Below are 21,968 nucleotides of genomic sequence, written 5' to 3' on the forward strand. Positions count from 1 at the left end.
CTAAACCAGTGAAATTCGCGTTACAATCCCATCATCCACTCTGTAACCTTGTAAGTACTGATATTTTAAAGAAAAGATTTTTGAAACCCAGTGGTAAAACTTGCTTATTGAATTAAAGAAAAGGACAGAGTTTCAAAAACAGGAGAAACATGAAAATAAATCCATTTTTATACAGGGAAAAAAAGAAGATGGTGGAATTGTGAAGCCTATGAGTGTGAGAGTGGCAGGAAAAGCCCTAGAGAAGAATGAGGGTGATAAATGGCTTTGGGTTTGTTTTTTAAATACAAATGTGTTTGCGCATTGAAACGTGTTAGTAGTAGTAGTGTGTTTGAAATTATGTTTGGCAAGTTTATGTGTTCTAATGCCTTTGGCAGAGTTTATCGAGCTGTGAGAAAAGTGTGTTCTGTCCGGCTACTTAGTGGGCTTGTGTTGGATTCCTACTCCCACTATGTTTTCTGGGCAAGCAGACACTGAGGGGAAATCTGTCTTTTCTCCCTTTCCCTCTTTTTTACTTCTGGTTTAGGTTTCTTGTAGTTTTCTAATGTTTTACTGCTGTAGTCAAATTCTTTACTTCTGTTAAGTTTGACATAATAGCGATGGAGTCAGGTTTTAATCCTCAGCAAAGAGCTGAGTGGAGGCAGGACTGAGCTGCTGGACAGCATGAGCTTTTCTGGGTAACTGCCACTGTTCCAGTATGGAAACCTGGAGCAGTGAGGTTCACTCCAGGAGGAATTATAGATGTAAATATTTCATACTTCAGGAGGAGCCAGATTTTTTTTGGCATGACCATGAAAATGAAATAAATTTGTCACAAAACAGTACAGGCTGAGCTGTGTGCAGGTTAATGGAGTGCCTGAAAAGCCTCATCTTCTACTGCCTCGGAGATGCATGTTTTTTTATTGGTATTGCTCAGAATATGAGCTCTTGGATTTAAACATCCCATCTTAAGTTTGTTGTGAGCAGAAGAATGCGAAGTTGTGTGAGTGCCTCATAACCCCAGGAGGTTGGGGCTGCAGCACAGTCGATGTGAGAAGAGGACAGTTGGTGCCACTTCTGCGCAGAGGAACCTTGGAGTTCAAGGGAGCAGCCTGGGCATTTGCTTTCCGTTAGCAGTCTAACATGCTGAAACGTTTTATTTGGTGATGTGGTTGGTTGAGTGCAGAATCCCTGCACCTGTAGCTTTACTCTGGTGCTCTTGGCCTGCAGGTCGCAAGGCTGTTGTTATTGAAAGGATGTTGGCTTGTGGGTTTTTTAAATCCTAACCCCTTTTCATCCTGTTTTGTGTTTTTTGTTCTCCTCTATTGCATTCAAGTTTTCAAACTGCAGTGTTGGCTTAACCTTCCATAAATATTTCATGGTTGGACTCAATGATCCTGGGGGTCTTTTCCAACATAGTGATTCTGTGATAAATATTCATTCAGGTATTTTGAGAGAGTTTTAAGTATACTGTAAGTATTGAATCTGTTTTAAAAGAAACTGAGTAATTTCACCACTAAACATTCAAAACGCAGTACATATTTGTAGTGTTCTTGTGCAAGCACGTGAGCATAGATTTATCAAACATGGCTCAGGTAGGTCTTTATGAGTATGAATTCTTCACACCTTCAGCTATTTCACGCAGCCTCGATTAACTACAGTCTCCAGGAACTAAAGATGCATTCTGATAACCCTCAGCTGAACAGGAACACTTGGAGTACTCTGGATACTGCAGTTGGTGTTGGCTTAGCCTTCATGGGTCACCACCATGGTGGAAACTGCTGTTCTGTAATGTGGCATCCAAAACCACCTGTGTGCTTTTCAGCTGCCTTGTGGCTGAGGGCCTGTCGCATTCTGTGTGCCTTGCTGGGCGGCATCTGAAATTGCCATAGCAATAAAAGCACATCTTCCTGACAAAGTGTTGCGCAGGGTATCCAGAAACTTTTTGTGCACATTTCCTGATTGGTTTATAATGACATCAACAATAAACCAAAGAAAAAAGCCTTTATTTGAGCCTCTGATTTACTTCTATATTGCAGTGCACTGCAGTACTTTACAAACCGAAGTCGGTATGGTCAGTCTAATCTGAAATGTTACTTCAGTGTTCTGCTGGGTCTGATCAAACACACATCTAGCCTCATACACTCTCTCTGACAGTGAAATGCAGTGAGTGCTTCAGTAGTGTGTATCTTTGTGGCTGGCAATCTTCTGTCCAAATTGTTTTGCCAGGCAGGTGAGTGCAGGCTGGCCACCTTCCTGCTGTAGCTGAGCCCTCTGGTTCAGCTGCACTGGAGCTCTGAATAATGTGGGATTCTGGCATTTAATCTTCACAACATATAGGATGTTTGGTCATGCGCAGGCCTGGGGAAAACCTCCCAAACCTAGAAAAACTGTGCCAGTTATTTCAAAGAACTGGATTTTGAGTTCTTTTTGTAAAATGTTTGTTAGTGAATTATTAAAAATATGCATTTGAATTCTTTTCTTGCTCTAGATGCTATTTTTACCTCTTAAAGAGCTTTTCTTTTCTCCATCTTTACAGAATAGTTTGAAAATTTGCAACATCTGTTGCAGCATTTTAATTTTTAAAAGAAGTAGAGACACATTTTGGTGAAGTAGTAGATTCTTCATATGAAGTCATAAATATTTTGGTGGGTTTTTTCCCCCTTCAGCACAAATTATACAGATCCAGAATCCAGATGCACCTGGATTCTTCAGAACAGTTTCTTACCTCCTGTCTCAGGTGTTTTTCGCAATTGGAGAAGCTGTGTGTTTGACTCCCTTAGAAAAATAATATTCTTTACATTTAACAAAATACCCAGTGAAGAATACTTGAATATCTGCTGGCCCAAATGCCAGTGGAAATGACAGCACGTATTAACACGAGTGTTCCCTTTTCCTTTGATGTGTGGTTCAGGTGGGGTTTTTCCTTTCTTCCAGCAACCATAACAAGTTCATCAGAAAATGATGACCGTAGTGCGTCCAGTTTGGAGTGGAGCAAGGACGGGAGTCTCCGAGCTGGAAAACAACAAGGGATCAGTCACGACCGAAGAACAGATAACTGTTCCCCAGTGGCAGAGGAGGAAGCTGTTGGCTGTGCCGAGAACTTGCCAAAAGAAGCACCGACAGGAGAGGGGCCCCTTTCATACGCTCAGGGTTCCGGCTCTTTAGTAATGCCTCGCCCAAACTCCGTTGCAGGTAAAGTCCTGAGGTGAAAAAAAAAAATGTGTTCTCACTGATAGGACAGTGAACCTTGCTGTTGAAGGGAAGTTATTATGGAAGTGTTTTTATAGGACAACAAGATAAAAGCACAGGTTCTGAACTAAATACTTAAGCATTACCTGAGCTGGTTAAAGGTGCCCTGCTGAACAGGCGACATAGATATTTTGTAAAAAACTGTGTGAAATTCTGCCTGCTAGTTGAGCCATCCAAAAATTTAGAAGCTGAAAACCTAAACATTCAAAGCTAAGGAACTGGTTAAATGCAGAGTGAAGAATACGTCAGTGATGAGAGGATAGGGCTTGGCAGCTGGTGATTCCCAAAGGGAAAAGGGGAGGATATTATACTTCCTTACAGCCAGAAAATATTGTCAGTAGAAGGGATATTTTAATATAAAAGATGAAACAAAAATTGTTGCATGGAATTTTGTTCAGATGATCAGATGTAGAGGGGAAATATTGCCAGTAAAGCAACTTCTGAAATTGTCAGTGGCAGAGTTTTGGCAAAGAACATTCTAGCGATTTTGATGAGAATCTTTAAGTTCTGACAATACCACTTCAAATTAGCTTCATCAGATTCCACTCAGCCCGGTTTTCCAGCCTGTCCGGGTTTATTGGAATGCCAGTGCAATAGTCTGGTGTATCAACCATTCCTCCCAGTTTTGTGTATCTGCAGACCTGGTGAGGTTGCACTCTGTCCCACCATGTAGGTCGTTAATGAAAAGTTTTGGACCCAGTGATGGCTTCTGGGGTACACACTAGTGAGTTGCCTTCAGCTGGACTGTCCCCCACTGATTCCAGCCCTCTGGCCCATCCATTCAGCTGGTTTGGGTCCAGCTCACAGTGCACGTATATAACCCATACTTGTCCAGCTTGTCCATGGTGATTTTACAGGACACAGCATCAGAAGCCTTACTGAAGTCGGACTAGGCAAAGTCCACAGCTCTCCCCTAGTCCACCACACCAGTCACCATCTTACAGTGTCATAGAATCACAGGAGGGTTTGGATTGGAGGGGACCTTTGAAGATCACCTAGTTCCTTCCCCTGCTGTGGACAGGGTCTCCTTCCACTGGAGCAAGGTGCTCAAAGCCCCACCCAGCACTGGAACAGGCTGCCCAGGGAGGTGGTTGAGTTACCTTCCCTGGAGGTGTTTAAAGGATGGATGGATGAGGTGTTGAGGGGCATGGTTTAGTGATTGATAGGAATGGTTGGACTAGATGATGCGGTGGGTCTTTTCTAACCTAGTGATTCTGTGTTCAGTTCGGTGCAGCTTGCTTATCCATGCAGGCCTCCTGCCAGATTGGCTTGGCTTCCTACCTGTCAGGAGGGCCCTTTCTGGAGCCTGCAGGAGGTTATCCTGAAGTGTCAGCCAGCTCTCTTGGATCCTTCTCGCCAGGCCTTATGACATGGGATTCTTCCAAGCAGAATTCTGAGGAGGTTAAATTCTGTGCTCCTGAAATCTGATGTCATGCTGCTGCTTTTCACTCTGCTCTCTCATGTTAGGGTCCTGAACTCCACCATCTCATGGTCGTTGCAGTCATGGCTGCCACATCCATGGTGTGTTCTTCCTTGTTTGTATCGAGTCCAGCAGACCATCCTTCCTTCTTGGCTTCAGTCGCCCGTGTCAGGAAGTTGTCAGTGCGCTCCAGAAACTGGAGTTGCTTATGCCCTGCTGTGCTGTCCCTCCAACAGGTGGAGGATTTTGTGTTTGATATCAGTTTGAAAACTGCTTTGTTTGATGTAAATATTCATTTAGTTTATTTCTGGTGAAAAAGTACATATCCCTGGTATCACTTGGCAAATACAGTCGCTGGATTTTCAGTTCCGTTATGTGGCTGTTGTTGTGGTTTAAAAATTGAAGGAAAGAAAAAAATGTTCAGCAGGGTTCTGTAGCATTGGATATAAAAGGAGGTGAGTATTCCCTCACATTTAGTGTACTGGCAACAGACATCCGAACCTGTTCCCAACACCTGTTCCTGACCTCAGTGGTGTGGTGGAAGGAAACCATGTTAACATGAGAGCTCTTCACCCTACAAGGGGTTGAAGACAGACGTGAGGGCTGTCTGAAAGGGGGGGAAGTCCACCTAAATCTTTAGTGAACTGGATTGAAAAGCATTTTGTGTGTGTTCAACCAGTACCATTGCCTAGAGAAACTGGGTTTAGGAAAGAACTGTAATAAATAATAATGTTCATTATAACTTCAAAATAAGCTTCAGTCCTTTATTAATGTAGCAACAAGTTCAACCAAACTGGAAGATCTGAGTTATTTGGATGGACAAAGAAGTACTCCACTACGCACCTCAATTCGCTTACCCTGGCACAACACCGCTGGCGGCAGAGTGCAACAGGAGAGTAAAGGTATCCACATTTACTCTGCTTCTGTCCTGGCACAGGGTGCAGGGATGTGTCCAGATTGTTGGGAGCACCCTGTCCCCTAAGAGTGCTCCTGACAGGGCACTGGGCATGTCTGAGGATGGGATGCTTGCTCACCCTTTTTCCTGCTTGATGTGATTTAGAGATGGACAGTGTGGCGTTCAGTAAGGAATCCATGTTATCAGAGTGTGTGTGGGCAGCACGTGGTGGGTGATGTGGGCTCTAAAGCGAAGTTCTGTTGTAGCAATGTTCAGGAACTGCATTGAATGTTTCCTCAACTGCCAGAGTTTATCGTTGATGTTCAGATGTGAGTGCACTGCAGCTTAAGAAATACTGTGCTGGATTCAAGATGAGGCTCTATTGTTTCCATGATTGTTTTCAGTAATCTGATGTGACCACTGTTAATGGTCATGGATTGCAATGATCTAAAACATCCCTGGTTTATTGCACCTTGAATTCTTTCTAATAACCTGTTTTCCCTGCCTCCTCTTCCCAGCTCGTTTTGTCCCCTACAAGCCTCAAGACATTTTGCTGAAGCCACTTTTGTTCGAAGTGCCGAGCATAACGACAGACTCAGTGTTTGTTGGGAGGGAATGGCTGTTTGAGGCGGCTGAAGAAAAACTGACGGGTACTGATTCAGCAGAGACCAGGGGAGTGATCATCACTGGAAATGTGGGGTTTGGGAAGACTGCCATCATTTCACGGCTGGTGGCACTCAGCTGCCATGGGAGTCGCATGAGGCAAATAGCTTCAAACAGCCCCAACTCGTCCCCCAAAGGTATGTCCTGGGTCTGAGTAACTTTGGGGTGGTTGTGCTGATAGAGTCACAGCGTGGTTTGCTTCCCTGTCTTAAGGCAGTCAGGCCTCAGCAACTCCTCAGCAAGTACTTGTTTCCTCTCAAGAGGAAAGGATACTGCTGACGTGGTGTCCCTTGAGGAACACCTTCCACATAGTCTAGAGTGGGCTCAGCGTACTTAAAGGGGGCTCCAGGAAACTGGGCAGGGGCTCCTGATCAGGGATTGCAGGGATAGGAGGAGGGGGAACAGTTTTCAGCTGAAAGAGGGGAGATTGAGATGAGATTTTAGGGAGAAATGTTTTGGTGTGAGGGTGGGGAGGCCCTGGCCCAGGCTGCTCCAAGCAGTGGTGGCTGCCCCATCTCTGGCGGTGTTCAAGGCCAGCTTGGATGGGGCTTGGAGCAACCAGATCCAGTGGGAGGTGCCTCTGCCTGTGGCAGGGAGGGGTGGACCTGGATGGGCTTTGTGGTCCCTTCTGACTATTCCATGATTCTGCAGTAAAATGGAGACAATGTGTAGAACCTCTTCCTTCTGCCAGGCAGCGCATGCCCTGTACGCTGGTGATGGTGTGGCTGTAGCGTCTGGTTCTCCCCTTAATTTGGAAGGAGAGAGGTGATATTTCTTCCCCACAGTGTGCCACACACTTTTTGGAACACACGTTTTCCCTAGAATTTCGGTAGAGGGAAGAATAAAACTATGAAGAAACCCATCTGTCCTCTGCTGGGATCCACAGGGTTCTAACACCTGACCAACCCAATGCCCAGGTTAACTGGGAGCATGCTGGGGTTGTCAGTACTGCTAATTCCCCTGCTGACACTTCAAATAATAATAACAACAATAATAGTAATAATGCTAATGCTAATGATACTAGTAATGATAAATGGTTTGCATTTCCCCAGAGTGCAGTCACACAAGAGCTATCAGCTCCATTGAGTCATTGCATGTATCATTTTCATGAGGAAACTCTTCATATCAGCATGGTTTTGCTTTCAGTCATTCTTTAGTTTTGATCTCAGTCAGGGGATTTGTTTAAAAAGAGAAAGTTGTGCCTGTATTTATCAGACTCGTTGTGGCTTCTCTTAATGCTATTGTTCAGTTTTAACTTTTACCCTAGCAGTAAGATATTCTCTGATGTTCCTCTGTGGAAAAAAAGCTGCTCTCAGCAATTTGATCTCTTTTACATTTGTTGCCTTTTCAAAACAGGTGGTGACTCCTTTCTGGAGATTCCTTTAAGCCAGATATCCCCATCCACTCCTCCAGCAAGCGGCACCAACACAGGGAAGACTCCGAGTGGTCCTGCCACTCCTGAGTACCAGAACCAGGCAGGTGATGCCGTGAGGCGTCTTGCGTCAAAGGTGAGGTTGCACTTATTAACAGATTTTGGTGTGTCAGAATGCCCTGCCCCGGGGAGGCGGTCTGCTTTGCACAGCCGCTGGGTGTGCCAGGGAGGACAGGGTACCCTCGGGCATTTCCAAAAGAGGTGCGCAGGTCCTGGCTGGTGAAACCTGCTGCCTGCCCCTTCTGCCTTTCTGCCGTGAGTTCTGCGAGGTCTGGAAAAGAGCTCCGTTAAAGAGTTCACACTGCTGTGGGGGAGGTGCTTGGGATCCTGTACCTGCAAGAGGGGCCTTGTGTTCTCCATGGGCAGGTGCTCACTGTGCCTTCTCACAGCAAAAATATGGGAACAAAAGATGGAATGATTGGTCTTTGTATAATCATTGTGTTCTGTATAAGTCTGAGTATAGTCTTTCCATTTTCCATACTCCGAATATGAAGTAAGCAATTAGAAGTTGTGTTTGCACTAGATTATTATGAATGTTTTATTTATTGCCTAAGTAGTACAAATAATGATGTCTGCAATGCATACTTTATGCCAGTAGTTGTGAGGAAGACACAGGGTGGTAATTGCAGTCTTTAGGCCAATGTGCATCATTTGGAAGCAATGTTCCGGACGCCCCTGAAGCACACACTTTTTGTTTACTGTGAACACTGTGTTTTCCTCCTGGTTTGATTTTTCCCAAAGAAACACAGCCTAGGTTCTGTTTGATTTTTAAGCAGTGCTCACCTTTGCAGCAATCAGAACGCAGCCAGCTGGCCTCTTTCTCCACTCACTGTGCGTGGATGCCTCTAAAAACTGTCTGCCGTTTACTTCTCTGCGATGATGCTCACATTAATCCATAAGTCATTACAAAGTGTGACATGATGTTGTTAATTTATAGCTCATAGGTTGCTTGGTTGGAGCCTCAGGCTATTTTCCTTGTGCTACTGAGTGACTTAGCTCAGTAGCACAAGGCAGTGGCAGTTTATCCAGTGGCAGGAACTCACATCATTGTGTTTTCCTGCCAGAATCTGACATTTTGATTGCTTTTCATTCTTTCATGCCCTGTAAGGTCAGAGGCTTTCACGGAGCTGGACCTTTATTCTTACACTGAAAAATATTTTGTGGTTGAAAGAAGAATTCAGTAACAGTTCCTCCTCACTGAACTGACTTGTAACCAGCTTAAATTTTGAGGAGGTAATATTTCTGCTTTTTAATTCTCCAGGTCGTTGCTTATCACTACTGCCAAGCTGACAACACGTACACGTGTCTCGTCCCTGAATTTGTGCACAGCATTGCAGCCTTGCTTTGCCGCTCAAGTCAGTTAACAGCGTACAGAGATCTTCTGATAAGAGAGCCTCAACTGCAGAGCATGCTCAGCCTGAGATCCTGCGTCCAGGATCCGCCAGTGGCTTTTAAAAGGGGAGTGTTGGAACCGCTTTCAAACCTCAGGAAAGGTAGGTGGAGCAAGAGGTGACTTTGAAACTGAGTCTGAACTCCATAAAAAGTGGAAAAAAAAAATCTAGAAATATGTGTTTTAATACCCTAAAATAATAAATAAATCAGAACATAACTGGAGAAAGGGGTTCCTTAGCTGTTGTTGTTTGTACCAGCAATGGGTGGGGTTTGAACATTTGTTTCATATTTTGAAGTAGAATTCAATAAATTTTACTGAAGGTCAAGGAAAATTCACAGGTACTTTTTTGCCAGAAAACTCAAGGATGACTTTGCAGCCTGAAGTTAATGCGGGCACATTTGTATTGAAGGGTACTTTTGTCATCTTATGGCAGTGGTGTTTTATATCTCTCATTGCCATTTTTAATCTCCTAAATAACACTTAAACACTGTAAGATGGATTGCTGTGCATAATGATACATTTATTTCTTCATGTTAAAAATTTGAGGATAGATATGTCGCTTAATAGGGGAATTTGTATTCATCCCCTCCTTTTTTATTGTCGCATTTCAGAGCAGAAAATTCCTGAGGAAGACTACATAATTTTGATAGATGGCTTAAATGATGCTGAATTTCATAAACCTGATTATGGCGAGACGCTTTCTTCATTTCTCTCAAGCGTGATTTGTAAGTTTCCTCACTGGCTGAAGCTCATTGTGACTGTAAGAACCAACCTCCAGGTAAAAACACCTTTCAACTTTTTTGTTACCCTTTTGGACTAAGTGTTCTTTATATTGAGCAGCTGCATTTTTACAAAAGATACTGGGCGTAGAGAAATTAGAAGTAAAATATTTTGGGGTTTTTTTGCTTCCTCCCTTCCTGTGTTGTTGCATGTTTATTAACAACACACAGGGATGATATTGGAGGCCTCTTGTTTGAATAGTTTTCTGGAGTACACTGGTAGAATCAATAATAGAAGAGGTGAATCAGAGTGTGTGCCCATGGCCTTCAGGGTTGCAATGGGCAGGTGAATGATTGAAAGCTTGGAAAATACAAAAGTAATTGAAAGCCCATAGTGATTTTTCCCTCCAATGTTTACTTGTTGGAGTGTTTTTTCTGCTAGCATTAAGCTCTAGACTGTCACTTTTTAGGAAGGGGTGAGCCACAATCTCACCATCTCTCTTGATGAGATTGATGTCTGACCTTATTACTGTTGTGCATCTCTTCATATGTTTGCTGCCCCTGAAAAAAGCCAGTCTCCAAACTGCTGGTTAAAGCTTTTTGTCAGAACTAAGCCACTAAGAAATACTTGCAGAAATCCTGATGGCATTTAGGTGAGGCCATACAAAACCCCTGTGTTCCTGCACTGGACAGCATGCTCTGAACACTGCTCTGGTTTCTTTCCAGCACTAGGCAGGCTGTTTTATGATAGTTTTCTTCAGTTCAAAGATGAAGATGTGTCTGGTTTAGGTTTTTTCCATCCTTTTGAGGGAGCACCCTGTATTTGCACAGAGAGGTGGTGGATGCCCCATTCCTGGAGGTGTCCAAGGCCAAATTGGATGGGTCTTTGGGCACCCTGGTCCAGTGGGAGGTGTCTGTGCTTGTGGTAGGGGGTTAGAACTGGATGGAATTTAAGGTCCTTCCAACCAAAACTGTTCTGTGATTCTCTTTTGGCAGTGCTAGAGATAGAGGTCTGCAGTCCTGTGCCTCCCTCCCTCCCTCTCAGAGGAGAACGCCTGGCAGAGGACTGAGGTCTAGCTCTGTAGAAACTGCTTCCTAAGAATTGAGAGATTGTCTGGGCAGGAGTAGGTGCTCTGTGCACCAAGCTGACAGGGTGTAAGGCAGCGCAGTGTGAAGGTGGATGTGCAATGGGGTGGGACGAGGTGACCTTTACAGGTCCCTTCCAACCAACTCTTCTAGTGTTTAAGGCTGGTTTGACAGAGTTAAGGTGCAGGTGTGCTTCAGAGATTCTTGTCTCTCTTGTCAGTTGTGGTGGTTTTTAATAGATCATTCCCTCTGCCTTCCCCTGGCCTGTCCTAGATCTCAGCTCTGGTAACTGTCCTCTGTTCCTGTAATGTGGAAGCAATCATTTCTGTTGTTCGTCCCCTTCCGTTGCCTGGCTGAGCTCGGTCAATGAAGTATTTGACCTTCCTGTGAAAGATTATCAAAGGTAGAAATGCTGTTCTGCCTGTTCCCGGGGGACAGTGTTTGCAAAGCCATCGCAGAGACTCTGAGTTTCTTATTAGTCTGTCCGGTACTTTATCCAGAAGAGAAATGCAGCAGAGATGCAGAGATGATTTTTCAGTGCTGGAATTCTCTAACGCCTGTGTGGGTTTCTTTCTCTCTCCCCCTCACAGGAAATAGCAAGTTCACTGCCCTTATTCAGAATATCCCTGGACAATTTTCCAGACAACAAAGAAATCTGTGATGATTTGAATGCTTATATTCAGCACAGAATTAATAACAGCCAGGAAATTCTAAACAACATCTCTTTAAATGGAAAAGCTGATGCAGCTGTTATTGGGAAAGTGAGTAATCACCTGATCATGAGGAGTCTGGGATCTTATCTTTATTTGAAACTCACTCTGGATCTTTTCCAAAAAGGTCACTTAGTAATCAAAAGTGCAAGCTACAAGGTTGTTCCTGTGTCTCTGTCAGAACTGTACTTACTGCAGTGCAATATGAAGTTCATGACAAACTCCGCTTTCGAGCGAGCCCTGCCGATACTAAACGTGGCCCTGGCATCCCTGCATCCCATGACAGATGACCAGATTTTCCAGGCTATTAACGCAGGCCAAATAAGTGGCGAACAGCAATGGGAAGACTTCACCCAACGGATGGAAGCCCTTTCATGTTTCCTGATAAAAAGACGTGACAAAACACGGATGTTCTGCCATCCCTCCTTCAGGGAGTGGCTCATCTGGAGAGCGGAGGGTGAAAATACCGACTTCTTGTGTGAGCCAAGGTAAACAAAACCTGCAGTTGTGGTTTGTGTAACTAGGCACAGAAGTTGGTTAGAGGAGAGAGTGGTGTTAAAGCACAAGCATGCCTAGTTCTTTCCAAAATGAAACCTTCTGTCAGTTTAGAGGCAAACTTGACCAGCAGTGTCAGAGGTCATGATACATAACTGACTTTGTAGAACTTGCAGATTTGCATTTGACTTTGCTCCCATCACAAGGCAATGAGAAAATTTTGTCATGAATACAGCAAAATCAGTGAGGATCATGTGCAGCAACAGTGTGTCTATTCAGAGTGCAGAATGGAAAGAAAAGATCATTTGGACTCCTTTAACCACCAGAATATTAAGGCAGTTCTCTCTTCACCCTTTTTGCCAGGAATGGACATGCTCTGCTGGCTTTCATGTTTTCTCGACAAGAGGGAAAGTTAAACCGCCAACAGACAATGGAACTTGGTCACCATATACTGAAAGCTCACATTTTTAAGGTAAATCTTACAGCTTGATAGGTTTCATAATCTGTTCATAGGAGTGTGTCTTAGAGATCCCTCTGAGCTGCTTTAACCATTTGTAAGAAGCTTATGCAAAGTACTTAGAAGTGCTAATAAAAAAATTGGTTACTTCTCTTTATCCTGGTGAGATATAGATATAAATGGTATTTCTGATGCTACAGAGAGATTTCCTGTTCTATCATTTCTGTTAGGGTCTCAGTAAAAGGACTGGAATTTCTTCCAGTCACCTGCAAGCCCTGTGGATTGGATATAGTACGGATGGACTGTCTGCAGCCCTGGCTTCTCTGCGAAACATATACACACCTAATGTGAAGGTAAGAAAGCGAGCGTTCCTATACAATTGTCTGCTGCTGTCACTGTGGCCCTGGTGATGGGTGCTGAGATTGATGTAACTCTTTAGGACAAAAGCCACCACTGTGCATCTGTCACTGAACTCCTTCATGACAAGTCTTCATGCACTTTTTTAAGCTGTTAAGGTGCAGTTCAGTTTTCCTTGAGGGTTTTGATAGAAAGAAGGGCTTCACCCTGGTCTGGTTGTGGCCATGCTCTGTAGCGTAGATCAGTGTGAGGATGCATTTGCAGGGTCCAGATGTACCCCCTGGGCAGACATCAGCCGAATCCTCTTCTATGAGGGGAGTTGTCAAAGGGGAGATACCCTGAGAGCAAAAGGATGTCAGATGCCGGAACTTTGCAATATTATTTGAACCCCTGGATTGTGAATAGGGAAATCCAACCGGACAAGTGGCAATTTTAGCAAACTGCTAAGCCTTTCGATTGGCAATCTTTATGTCCAGGCACACACACTCATGCTCTGATAATTCTTTTGAGATTGCTTTTCATCCAGTCTGGTTCTGTATTAATGGAGCCAGCTACAGTAATGTGCAGAGTGGTAGCAATTCACACATGAAATTGTGATGGGAGAGCAGGGAGTTTCAGGGCAGAGGTGAGTTCCATCAGGAGTACATAGTTCAGAAATACAATGATCTATTTGCTAACAGATGATTTTAAACTTTCATATTGCAATATTTGTGATAAAGTCAATGTCTGCCAATAAAATCAGCATCAGAATATGGGAGTAACCTATGAGAACCTGAACCCAGATGCGAGCCTCTTAAATACAGGCAAGTCTGAGGAAAAAATTGTTTTGTTTAAATTAAACTTTAGGTGAGTCGGCTGCTGATCTTGGCTGGAGCCAATGTGAATTACAGGACTGAAGTACTCAATAATGCACCAGTGCTTTGTGTCCAGTCGCACCTTGGACATGAAGAAGTGGTCACTCTTCTACTGGAATTTGGAGCTGCTATTGATGGAACTTCAGAAAATGGGATGACAGCACTCAGTTACGCAGCAGCTGCGGGTCACATGAACATAGTTTCACTGCTCTGCAAGAAAGGTGCAAAGGTAAGTTGATGCAAGAGGATCGCAGTCTTTGCAGCCAGAAAAGCCATGCAAAGGCCTAAGCAAACTTAACACACACAGACTAAGGGCAGCAAGGGAATCCAGGACATACCTACTCGTATTTCCATGAGGCCTTTTCCATGTGTGCTGATCTCACCCCTCTGACCATTCCATTTGGCTGGTTTGGGTGCAGCTTGCTGTGCATGTGTACTTCACCAACTTGTCCATGGCGATTTTATAGAGCACAGCATCAGAAGCCTTACTAAAGTCAGGGTAGACAAAGGCCACAGCTCTTCCCTCACCCACCACACCAGTCACCTCATTGTAGAAGGCTGTCAGGTTGGTTAAACATGATTTCCCTTGGTAACCCCAATGCTGACTGCTCCCCTCTTGTCCTTCATGTGCTGGGAAATGATTTCCAGGATTAGTTTTGTCATCCACTAGATGTTTGAACTGTGAACATTCTTTCCCCATGCAGGCTGACTCTGTGGACAAGAAGGGCCAGTGTGCTTTGGTGCACAGTGCACTGCGAGGGCACTGTGAGATCCTTGAATACTTGCTCAATGTTGTTTGGATAATGCCTTCCCAGGAACAAAACTCGCTGAGAAAAAGCCAGGCACTACAACAAGCTCTGACAGCAGCTTCCAGCATGGGACACTGTCAGGTGGGTTGGGAGTTCAGGTATTTCCAGAACTGTTTGGATTTATCAGAATTGTATGGCAGTGCTCACAGCTGTTTTAAAGGAGGTTTGGAAAGCAGAACTGTTGAAACTTGTGGTATTTCAAGTAGTGTGCATTCTTGGCAGTGGTCCTAAATGCTGCCTTTAATTATCCAACAATATCATCTGCTTCAGACTTTGTTTATATGTAATTTTCTGTCTAATTGTTCCTCTCTGTTCTTGGAAGTTGCCCTGAATCCCTAGTGGCAACGATGACATTCCATGTCAGTGATCCACCCCAGTGTGTTTCTTCATTAGGCTGAATTTGTTATCTTGTACTACAATAACTGGTATATTGCACATCCCCACACGTGTTAGCTTTCTCACCGGATACACTAGTCAAGTTACAGCCTTCAGCTTAAGGTCACCTAGGACAGGAGTCTGGGGTTGTGTGCCTCTACATGATAAAAGAAGTGTTTGTCAGCATTACAGTGTTACTCAGCAAAAGGAAAACTCAAAGTAAACGCACCAGAAATACCCAAACTGCTGCAGATATTTGGTAATACAAGTATGTCTCCTGTTCCTTGAGAAAATAAATCTTAACCTTAATATAAAAGCAATCAGTGAGTGAAGGTGCTTGAAAAGAGATCACTCTGGGCTGATGGGATTTGGTGTACGTGTATTGTAAGTGATGTGCCAAAAGTGGAAACCTGAAATCTCTTCAGTAAAACCATTTCAATATTCGCTTCTTTAAAATCTGGTTTTAATTACTGTAAGATCAAGAATCTGATCTTTAAAGTTTACATGAGTCAAACACAGAAATGTCCACATGCATTGACTTTATTATATGACATATGAGACATCACTGCCTCACAATGGAAATTTGAGGATTCTAAGCTATGATTAACTCAATTGATGGATAATTCCTTCACTGTTGTAACAGTTCTTGTTTACTGTGTGCTGGTACAATGAAAGCAATCGATTCCTGGGTATCAGCAAAATAAATCACATTAATCATATATAGTTGCTCTGCCCTGAAAGTGTCCATCTTTCTCTGTTTTTAGGACAATGAAGAAGCTTATTTCTTCTTAGCTAGAAAAGACTTGTGTGTTTCATGAATTTTAAATAAATTATATTCTAGCATTTCAGATTTTAGGAATTTCCATAATGCATGCACACCTCTCATACAGCCTGAAGCCATGTCCTTTCTTCTTTCCTACCTTTGCCTTTTCCCATGGCATCCAACACTTCTGTCAGTGTGACCCTGCTCCCTCACCCTCTTACTGCAGGCACAGTGACCCTGTCTCCCATTAGAAAATCTGTTTAAAAGAGCCGTTAGAGGAGGTGTTTATTTAATAAATTTTACTAGAAGGTGGTTACAAAACAAAGATTTCCATAATAAAATAAAAACAAAAACAGGAAAAATGAACTTAAACTCAAAACCAGGCATCTAACAGGGCGTGCTTAAAGCATTGTGTGAAGAAATTTTGGAAAGCAGCTGAGATATTGACAGTGTGAGACAGGGATCTCCATTTTACCAGATGTGTGCAAATATTCTGGTTTTTCCCTTTGTTTTAGACAATATGGAATTTCCTCACTTTACTGGAATGCTCCATTTTTATTCTTGGCATTGTTTCTCTTGATGATTCTGGCACTTGTGGGTCACCCAGGAGCTCACTCAGTGGTTCCCATGTAAACTCCTGACCCAATTAGCAGATGGTCACTGGGCTGGTTTTAGACTTCTTGCAGTAGTGTTCAGTCATAGTTAAGGTTGGCTGAAAGCTGTACTGGGCTTGCTTTGAGGGATTACAAACAATATTCCTTTCCTTTGATTCGTGTGCACTGAGAGAAGCGCCCTCGCTGGTTTTACATCTTTTACCCACTGCTGTTTCTTGCAAGTGACAGCTGATGTGCCTGTGACGCTGCATCCCTGCTCGCTGTTTCGGCAGGTGGTTTGCTACATCTTGGCGATGGAGAAGGACTATGGCGTAGACGTCAACGGCACTGATGCCTTGTGGGGAGAGACAGGTACTTCCTTTCTCGCGTTTTCCCTAATTAGAGCTGCTCATTTCAGAACTAAGAAGTTTTAATTCTGATTTTTTAAATTTAATTTTCTGGTGCAAAAGTCTTGGGAAAATACCAGCTTAAATAATTAACTGTAGTTTATAGATAGAGAGTTTAAACTTATTAAGTGTACTCATCTCATGTATGGAGGTTGTTTTATATTAAAATTACTGTGCACACTGACTTCCGAATTAAATTGAAAACTGTGGAAATGGAGTGCTGCAAGCTTCAGTGTAGGATGTTTGAGGAGTTGTGTTTGCAGGAAATGCTCCTGTGTTCTCATTGGGCAGTGGATGAAAGGACTTGCCTTTGTATGGGAAATGCCAGGAGTTTTGTTAAGGACAGTGAACTGTGCAGCTGGAGGTTTCTGTTTTGCTGTAGGAGTAGCATCTCAACTTCATTAAATAGCTGGGATTGCAGAGGCAGAGTGAGCAGGTTCCCCGAGTGACTGTCAGGAGCTGCTTCCCACACCAGAGGGCAAGCGTTCTTTGTTCCTGTGTACAAACAAAATCCACTAAGTTTCCAAACACCAGTCCCCACTCATGCCGGAGGTGAAGTCAGCGGCTGTTGGAAATGTTAAGAATTCTACTTCATCGTGTTTGAAAATGCTAAAAAAGAAGTAACAAGAAATTCAGTTTGACCCACTTCTCATTAAAACATACCGGGTACTCGGGTACTGGAATTGCGAAAATGGAGGAGCAGGTCCTTTGCTGGTTCCCACAGAAGTCAGCACATGAGCCTGTTTGCCAGACAATGTTAACATTGCCAATGGCGCTTCAACACGAACAGCACAAAGAAACATTCTAATTTCAAGCTCCATTTAGAACACACAATAAGATGATGCGAGCGAAATGGAAGAGGGGAAAAAATCATGGTGTGGAAAATATTTCATTGTCACATTTCAGTGAGTGTCGCAGTGTAAAGCCAGGAGAAGGTGACACCCTACAGTAGCGCTGCAGTGTCCTGGTGCTGAGCAGAGTCACGCATCAGTGCAGAATGTGAGGGAGTGCCCTGCTTTCTTGTAAGCCGTATATCGTGAACGGAGACAGGCAGTCATTGGTATCTTATGATTGTCTGAAATAAAGATACTGTCGGGAGTTTTCTGACTGCTCTCTGGGCATGTTTGCTGCTCTGCTGAGCTGGGTGGCTCCGGCGCCAGTGTCCGTGACACCACGCTGCCCTGCTGGTCCCAAGCAGCACCCCCGGATCACAATACCCATCTGGGGAAAAGCTGCAGGGGTCATGAACGCTCACTTGTGACAGCACGCACTGTTTGGTTCAAAACAGGTTTTTAAGGTGAACTAGAACTTGCTGTCTCTTGTGGACTGGAAAATGCACAGGAATCCCTCGAGCAAGGGCTAACCCACAGGAACTGGAACTGTTGATGGGTGATCTGCGGTGTTGTTCACTGTGAAAAACAGGGAAAACAATTCTGATGAGCGCAGAATGAAGCTAAAATATCCGAGACACAGACTTTCTGCAGAGACCTAAACACCTGATGTTTGGTGACATCAGTGCTGCAGCTCAAATGAACAAGCTGAAACCGGAGTCACAGCCCCTTTGCCGAACCACAGCACTGCTGTCGTCTGCACCCTTGGGAAGGGCCTGATGAAAGGGGTGACACTTTCTTGTCAGGAACAAAATGGTGAATGAAAAAGGAGCTAGGAACTACCTCAGGGTGGTGGGGTCATCCAGAATTTCCTTTTACCTTACAAGCTATACACACAATACAGTTTTTCTCCTTATGAATCATCTTTTTATTTACAAGAGCATGTCTGTGGGTTTTTGGCTTACCTTGATTGTGACTGATCCACTGAGTCTGAAAATAGGTAGGAAAATCTGGTGGAGCAGCCAAGTTTAAAACCACTGAGGATTCAGCAAATGTGATGGAAAACTATGTGGTGATGTTGATGGCAGTGCTTTATGTAGCCCTGACAGCTGCTGCAGGACGAGGAAAACTGGAGGTCTGTGAGTTCCTTCTTGACCACGGAGCAGCTGTGACGAGAGCCAATCGGAGGGGGATTCCTCCACTTTTCTGTGCCGTCCGGCAGGGGCAGTGGCAGGTGAGACATGTATTTGAGTTATATGGGTTCCTTTGGGAATCGATCCTGGATTCCTCCCATTCTGGTCTTGGAATAAATTAGTGTCCATTTGCAGCAGCTTCAGGACATGCTTAGAAGCACCTTTTGAAGTTATTTGAAGTGATACAAAGGATTCCAAAATCCAGCGGCTGTGTGGCAGCCATAGTTATCATATCCCTGAAAGAGAATGCATGGGGGTTAAAAATGTGATATTTCCTGTAGGAAGAGCAGAGGCAATTTCAGATCCTCTGTCCTGCCTCTGTGCCTTACAGTCCACAGCCATCCTCGCACTGGCCCCTCCTGTCAGTAGAAGGCCCTCAATGGCAAACAGTTAAAACTTGAGCTGCACAGGATTTCTCAATGATGGCTGTAAATAACACCTTAGTCCTCCTCTTTAGAAGTTTGTGCTATTATGGCTAAAATGTACACCTGCCAATTTATTTTTAATCACCCTTTCCTGTTTCAGATCGCCAAGCTTCTAGTGGAGCATGGATCTGATGTGAACATAAGTGACAAGCAAGGCCGAACTCCACTTATGGTGGCTTCTTGTGAAGGGCATCTGAGCACAGTGGAATTTCTGCTTTCTGAAGGTAGGGAATGAACAGTGGTTCAGGGCTGCGCAGCTGTACCAGAGCCGCCATCTGAGCGCGTTAGGTAGCTTTGCCTATTAAACAGGACATCTTCATCACAAAGTTATTTCATTTTGCAGGTGCTGCTATGTCGTCTCTGGACAAGGAGGGGCTGACAGCTCTGAGCTGGGCCTGTCTGAAAGGCCACAGGGAAGTGGTGCAGTATTTAGTTGAGAAAGGTGCAGCAACTGATCAGACAGACAAAAACGGACGAACACCTCTCGACCTGGCAGCCTTTTACGGTGACGCTGACATTGTAAGCAGAACAGCAGAAAAACAAAGCATGTACTCGATTTTCATAATACATAACAAAGCTTAGAAAAGCGCTTGCCAACCAGACCAGAAAGGCAGTTGGAGGGAGGAGCCAAGATGCAAGCGCTGCTGGCAGCGAGACTGCAGTGCCAGCCTTTACACAGAAAAGCCTTTTCTAGATGAGGTTTTAGCTCCAAGGCAGTTGTGACAGATGTCTGGCATTACGCTGTTGTTTTACAGCATGCTGTGGTACTTCATTGTCAGTGGTTTAAATCCCAATGAAAAGTATTTGTGTTGGGTAAACTGGCACTGAAAAAAAAAAAAGTCTGTGTAACACAAGAGAAATCTCTGTGTTCAGCCTCTGCAAACCCATCGAGGGGACCTGCATAGGGCACTGCAGTTGGGTGCCCGAGTGGAACAGGGGCCCCAAGTGACAGGTGTGGGAAGGAGCAGAACATTGCCAGAATAGATGAAATGCAGAAAGATTTTGCCTCTCTGTTGTAAGGCAGCATTGCTCACCTGTGACAGGTATCATGTATGCTTTGCCTGACAGCGAGAGACCTGCTAGAAACCCACACCTTTCTCGTCTTGCAGGGAGGGCCCTGAGCACAAAACATGTTGTTCCCCCACCTGCGTATGTGTAAACAGAATGCATTCTCTGGAGCGTATCCCCAGTACATTACAAGGAAGATTAGGTGGTGATTTAAATATTTCACTGTTTTGCCTTGCCTACCAAACATGATGTCACATGGCTTGTGATGTTTCTTTCCACAGGTGCAGTATTTGGTAGAGAAAGGAGCAACGATTGAGCACGTTGACCACAGTGGGATGCGGCCCCTGGACAGAGCCATCGGGTGCCGGAACACGTCAGTCGTGGTTATGCTGCTGAGAAAAGGAGCCAAACTAGGTCAGTAAAGCAGTCCTATTTGCACGAGAAACACCCAGTATCTGCCCTGCTAGGATTACTGCCCTGCTTGTAAAACACATACATGAGTCAATCTTGACATGCACACGGGCTTTGTGCAGGTTGTATGGTTTGCAGATACCTGCGCAAAAGAAATCAGTCTCTCTGCTCTACGGGCCAGCCCTCCAGAGTCGCTTCAGAAGTGGGGAGACACAAGTGACTGTGTCGTGTTCCTTTCTCTGACGGATGTTGATGAGGAGGCCTGAAGGAGTCAGTCTTCACATTGTTGCTCTGTCATGTTATACTTAAACAAGAAAATGATGATTACGCTGTTGGTGTTACTTAAATCTGGTGCTATTTAAAGATTTGGATTTAGAAAGATTACATTTAAATAACATTCTACTAAATTATTGAATCATGCATTTTTGCAAAGGGTGGGCAAAAAGTTTTCGTCCAAATACAGGTGCCATCAGCGGGCAGGTGCGAGTCTGGCAATTGTTGGACCTGTGGTGCCTTTGAATCATTGTTCATTATTACCTGGGTACTAAGTGTGATCAAATACAGGTCCTTACTTAGGCCTGAACTTAGCTGTGGCTCTGCTGTCCTGCACCGGCTTTAGCCCGGGGGGTGACATGAAGCAGCTGGGTGCTGGCTGTGTGGGACAGCAGGGGTCAGTAAGGTCCCGTGCCTGTCTGGAATACGTGTGCACACACCAGTAAGAATTAGTTCCATGCAGGTGGAATATCTGCTGAAGCAGGATTAGGCTTTCTCATGTGAGTAGATACCAAAACACACTTTCTTCCCTTTTGTCAGAGATCCTTAAAATTTAACTTGCAGGAAATGCAGCATGGGCAATGGCCACCTCAAAACCCGATATCCTCCTTATTCTGCTGCAGAAACTGATGGAAGAAGGAAATATTCTGTACAAAGTAGGTAGATTTTTAATTTTTTTTTTGATAGCAGTGCATTATAACTGGACTCCTGTCTGAGAGCAGTTTAAAGCTCTTTATCCCTCCTTTTCTGTTCAAACAAGATGTGTGCTTACACATCTTCTTGGGTTGGGAATGAGACCAAGAAATCGTGACAACCCAGGGAAGAATCACTGAAAACTTCTGTATAAAACAGAGAAGTAACATTTCCAGACAGCCAAGTACATTCCTCTCTGTTGAGCAAGTCACTCTGTGAACGCGTGTCGCAGTCAGTTGCGTAAGAGAATGCAGAATGTCAGGTGCTGGTTGGAAGTGGTTGAGTCAAGTGATGTTTTGGGAAATCCTTTTCTTCAGGGTAATGCTCTTTTGTGTGCTGTTTAAAGATGTAATGAGGAAGATGACATTCTCTTTAATAGTGGTGATCTATTGCTCAGGAGAGGGACTGGAGCATGTTTTGTAAGCTGTGCGGTACACCTGCGCCGTTTCGCTGGTGCCGCACAGCACTGTGTGCTTTAA

At 44.2% G+C, this 21,968-nt stretch overlaps 1 protein-coding gene across 3 annotated transcripts in view; it reads left to right on the forward strand.

The window, feature by feature from the left end:
• TANC1 (tetratricopeptide repeat, ankyrin repeat and coiled-coil containing 1) overlaps positions 1–21,968 on the forward strand; it is a 66,206-nt gene that overhangs the window by 38,006 nt on the left and 6,232 nt on the right. For all 3 annotated transcript variants that reach the window (XM_069861740.1, XM_069861741.1, XM_069861742.1), the window contains 17 exons: positions 2,914–3,171; positions 5,425–5,550; positions 6,062–6,343; positions 7,563–7,714; positions 8,900–9,131; positions 9,643–9,809; positions 11,427–12,034; positions 12,405–12,513; positions 12,729–12,851; positions 13,702–13,938; positions 14,414–14,599; positions 16,543–16,621; positions 18,587–18,720; positions 19,205–19,328; positions 19,448–19,623; positions 20,394–20,526; positions 21,361–21,452. In XM_069861740.1, coding sequence (XP_069717841.1) covers positions 2,914–3,171; positions 5,425–5,550; positions 6,062–6,343; positions 7,563–7,714; positions 8,900–9,131; positions 9,643–9,809; positions 11,427–12,034; positions 12,405–12,513; positions 12,729–12,851; positions 13,702–13,938; positions 14,414–14,599; positions 16,543–16,621; positions 18,587–18,720; positions 19,205–19,328; positions 19,448–19,623; positions 20,394–20,526; positions 21,361–21,452 — 3,218 coding nt within the window. The remainder of the gene's footprint in view (positions 1–2,913; positions 3,172–5,424; positions 5,551–6,061; positions 6,344–7,562; positions 7,715–8,899; positions 9,132–9,642; positions 9,810–11,426; positions 12,035–12,404; positions 12,514–12,728; positions 12,852–13,701; positions 13,939–14,413; positions 14,600–16,542; positions 16,622–18,586; positions 18,721–19,204; positions 19,329–19,447; positions 19,624–20,393; positions 20,527–21,360; positions 21,453–21,968) is intronic.

The sequence above is a fragment of the Phaenicophaeus curvirostris genome, chromosome 7, assembly GCF_032191515.1.
Source record: "Phaenicophaeus curvirostris isolate KB17595 chromosome 7, BPBGC_Pcur_1.0, whole genome shotgun sequence".
In the NCBI taxonomy this organism is placed as follows: Eukaryota; Metazoa; Chordata; class Aves; order Cuculiformes; family Cuculidae; genus Phaenicophaeus; species Phaenicophaeus curvirostris.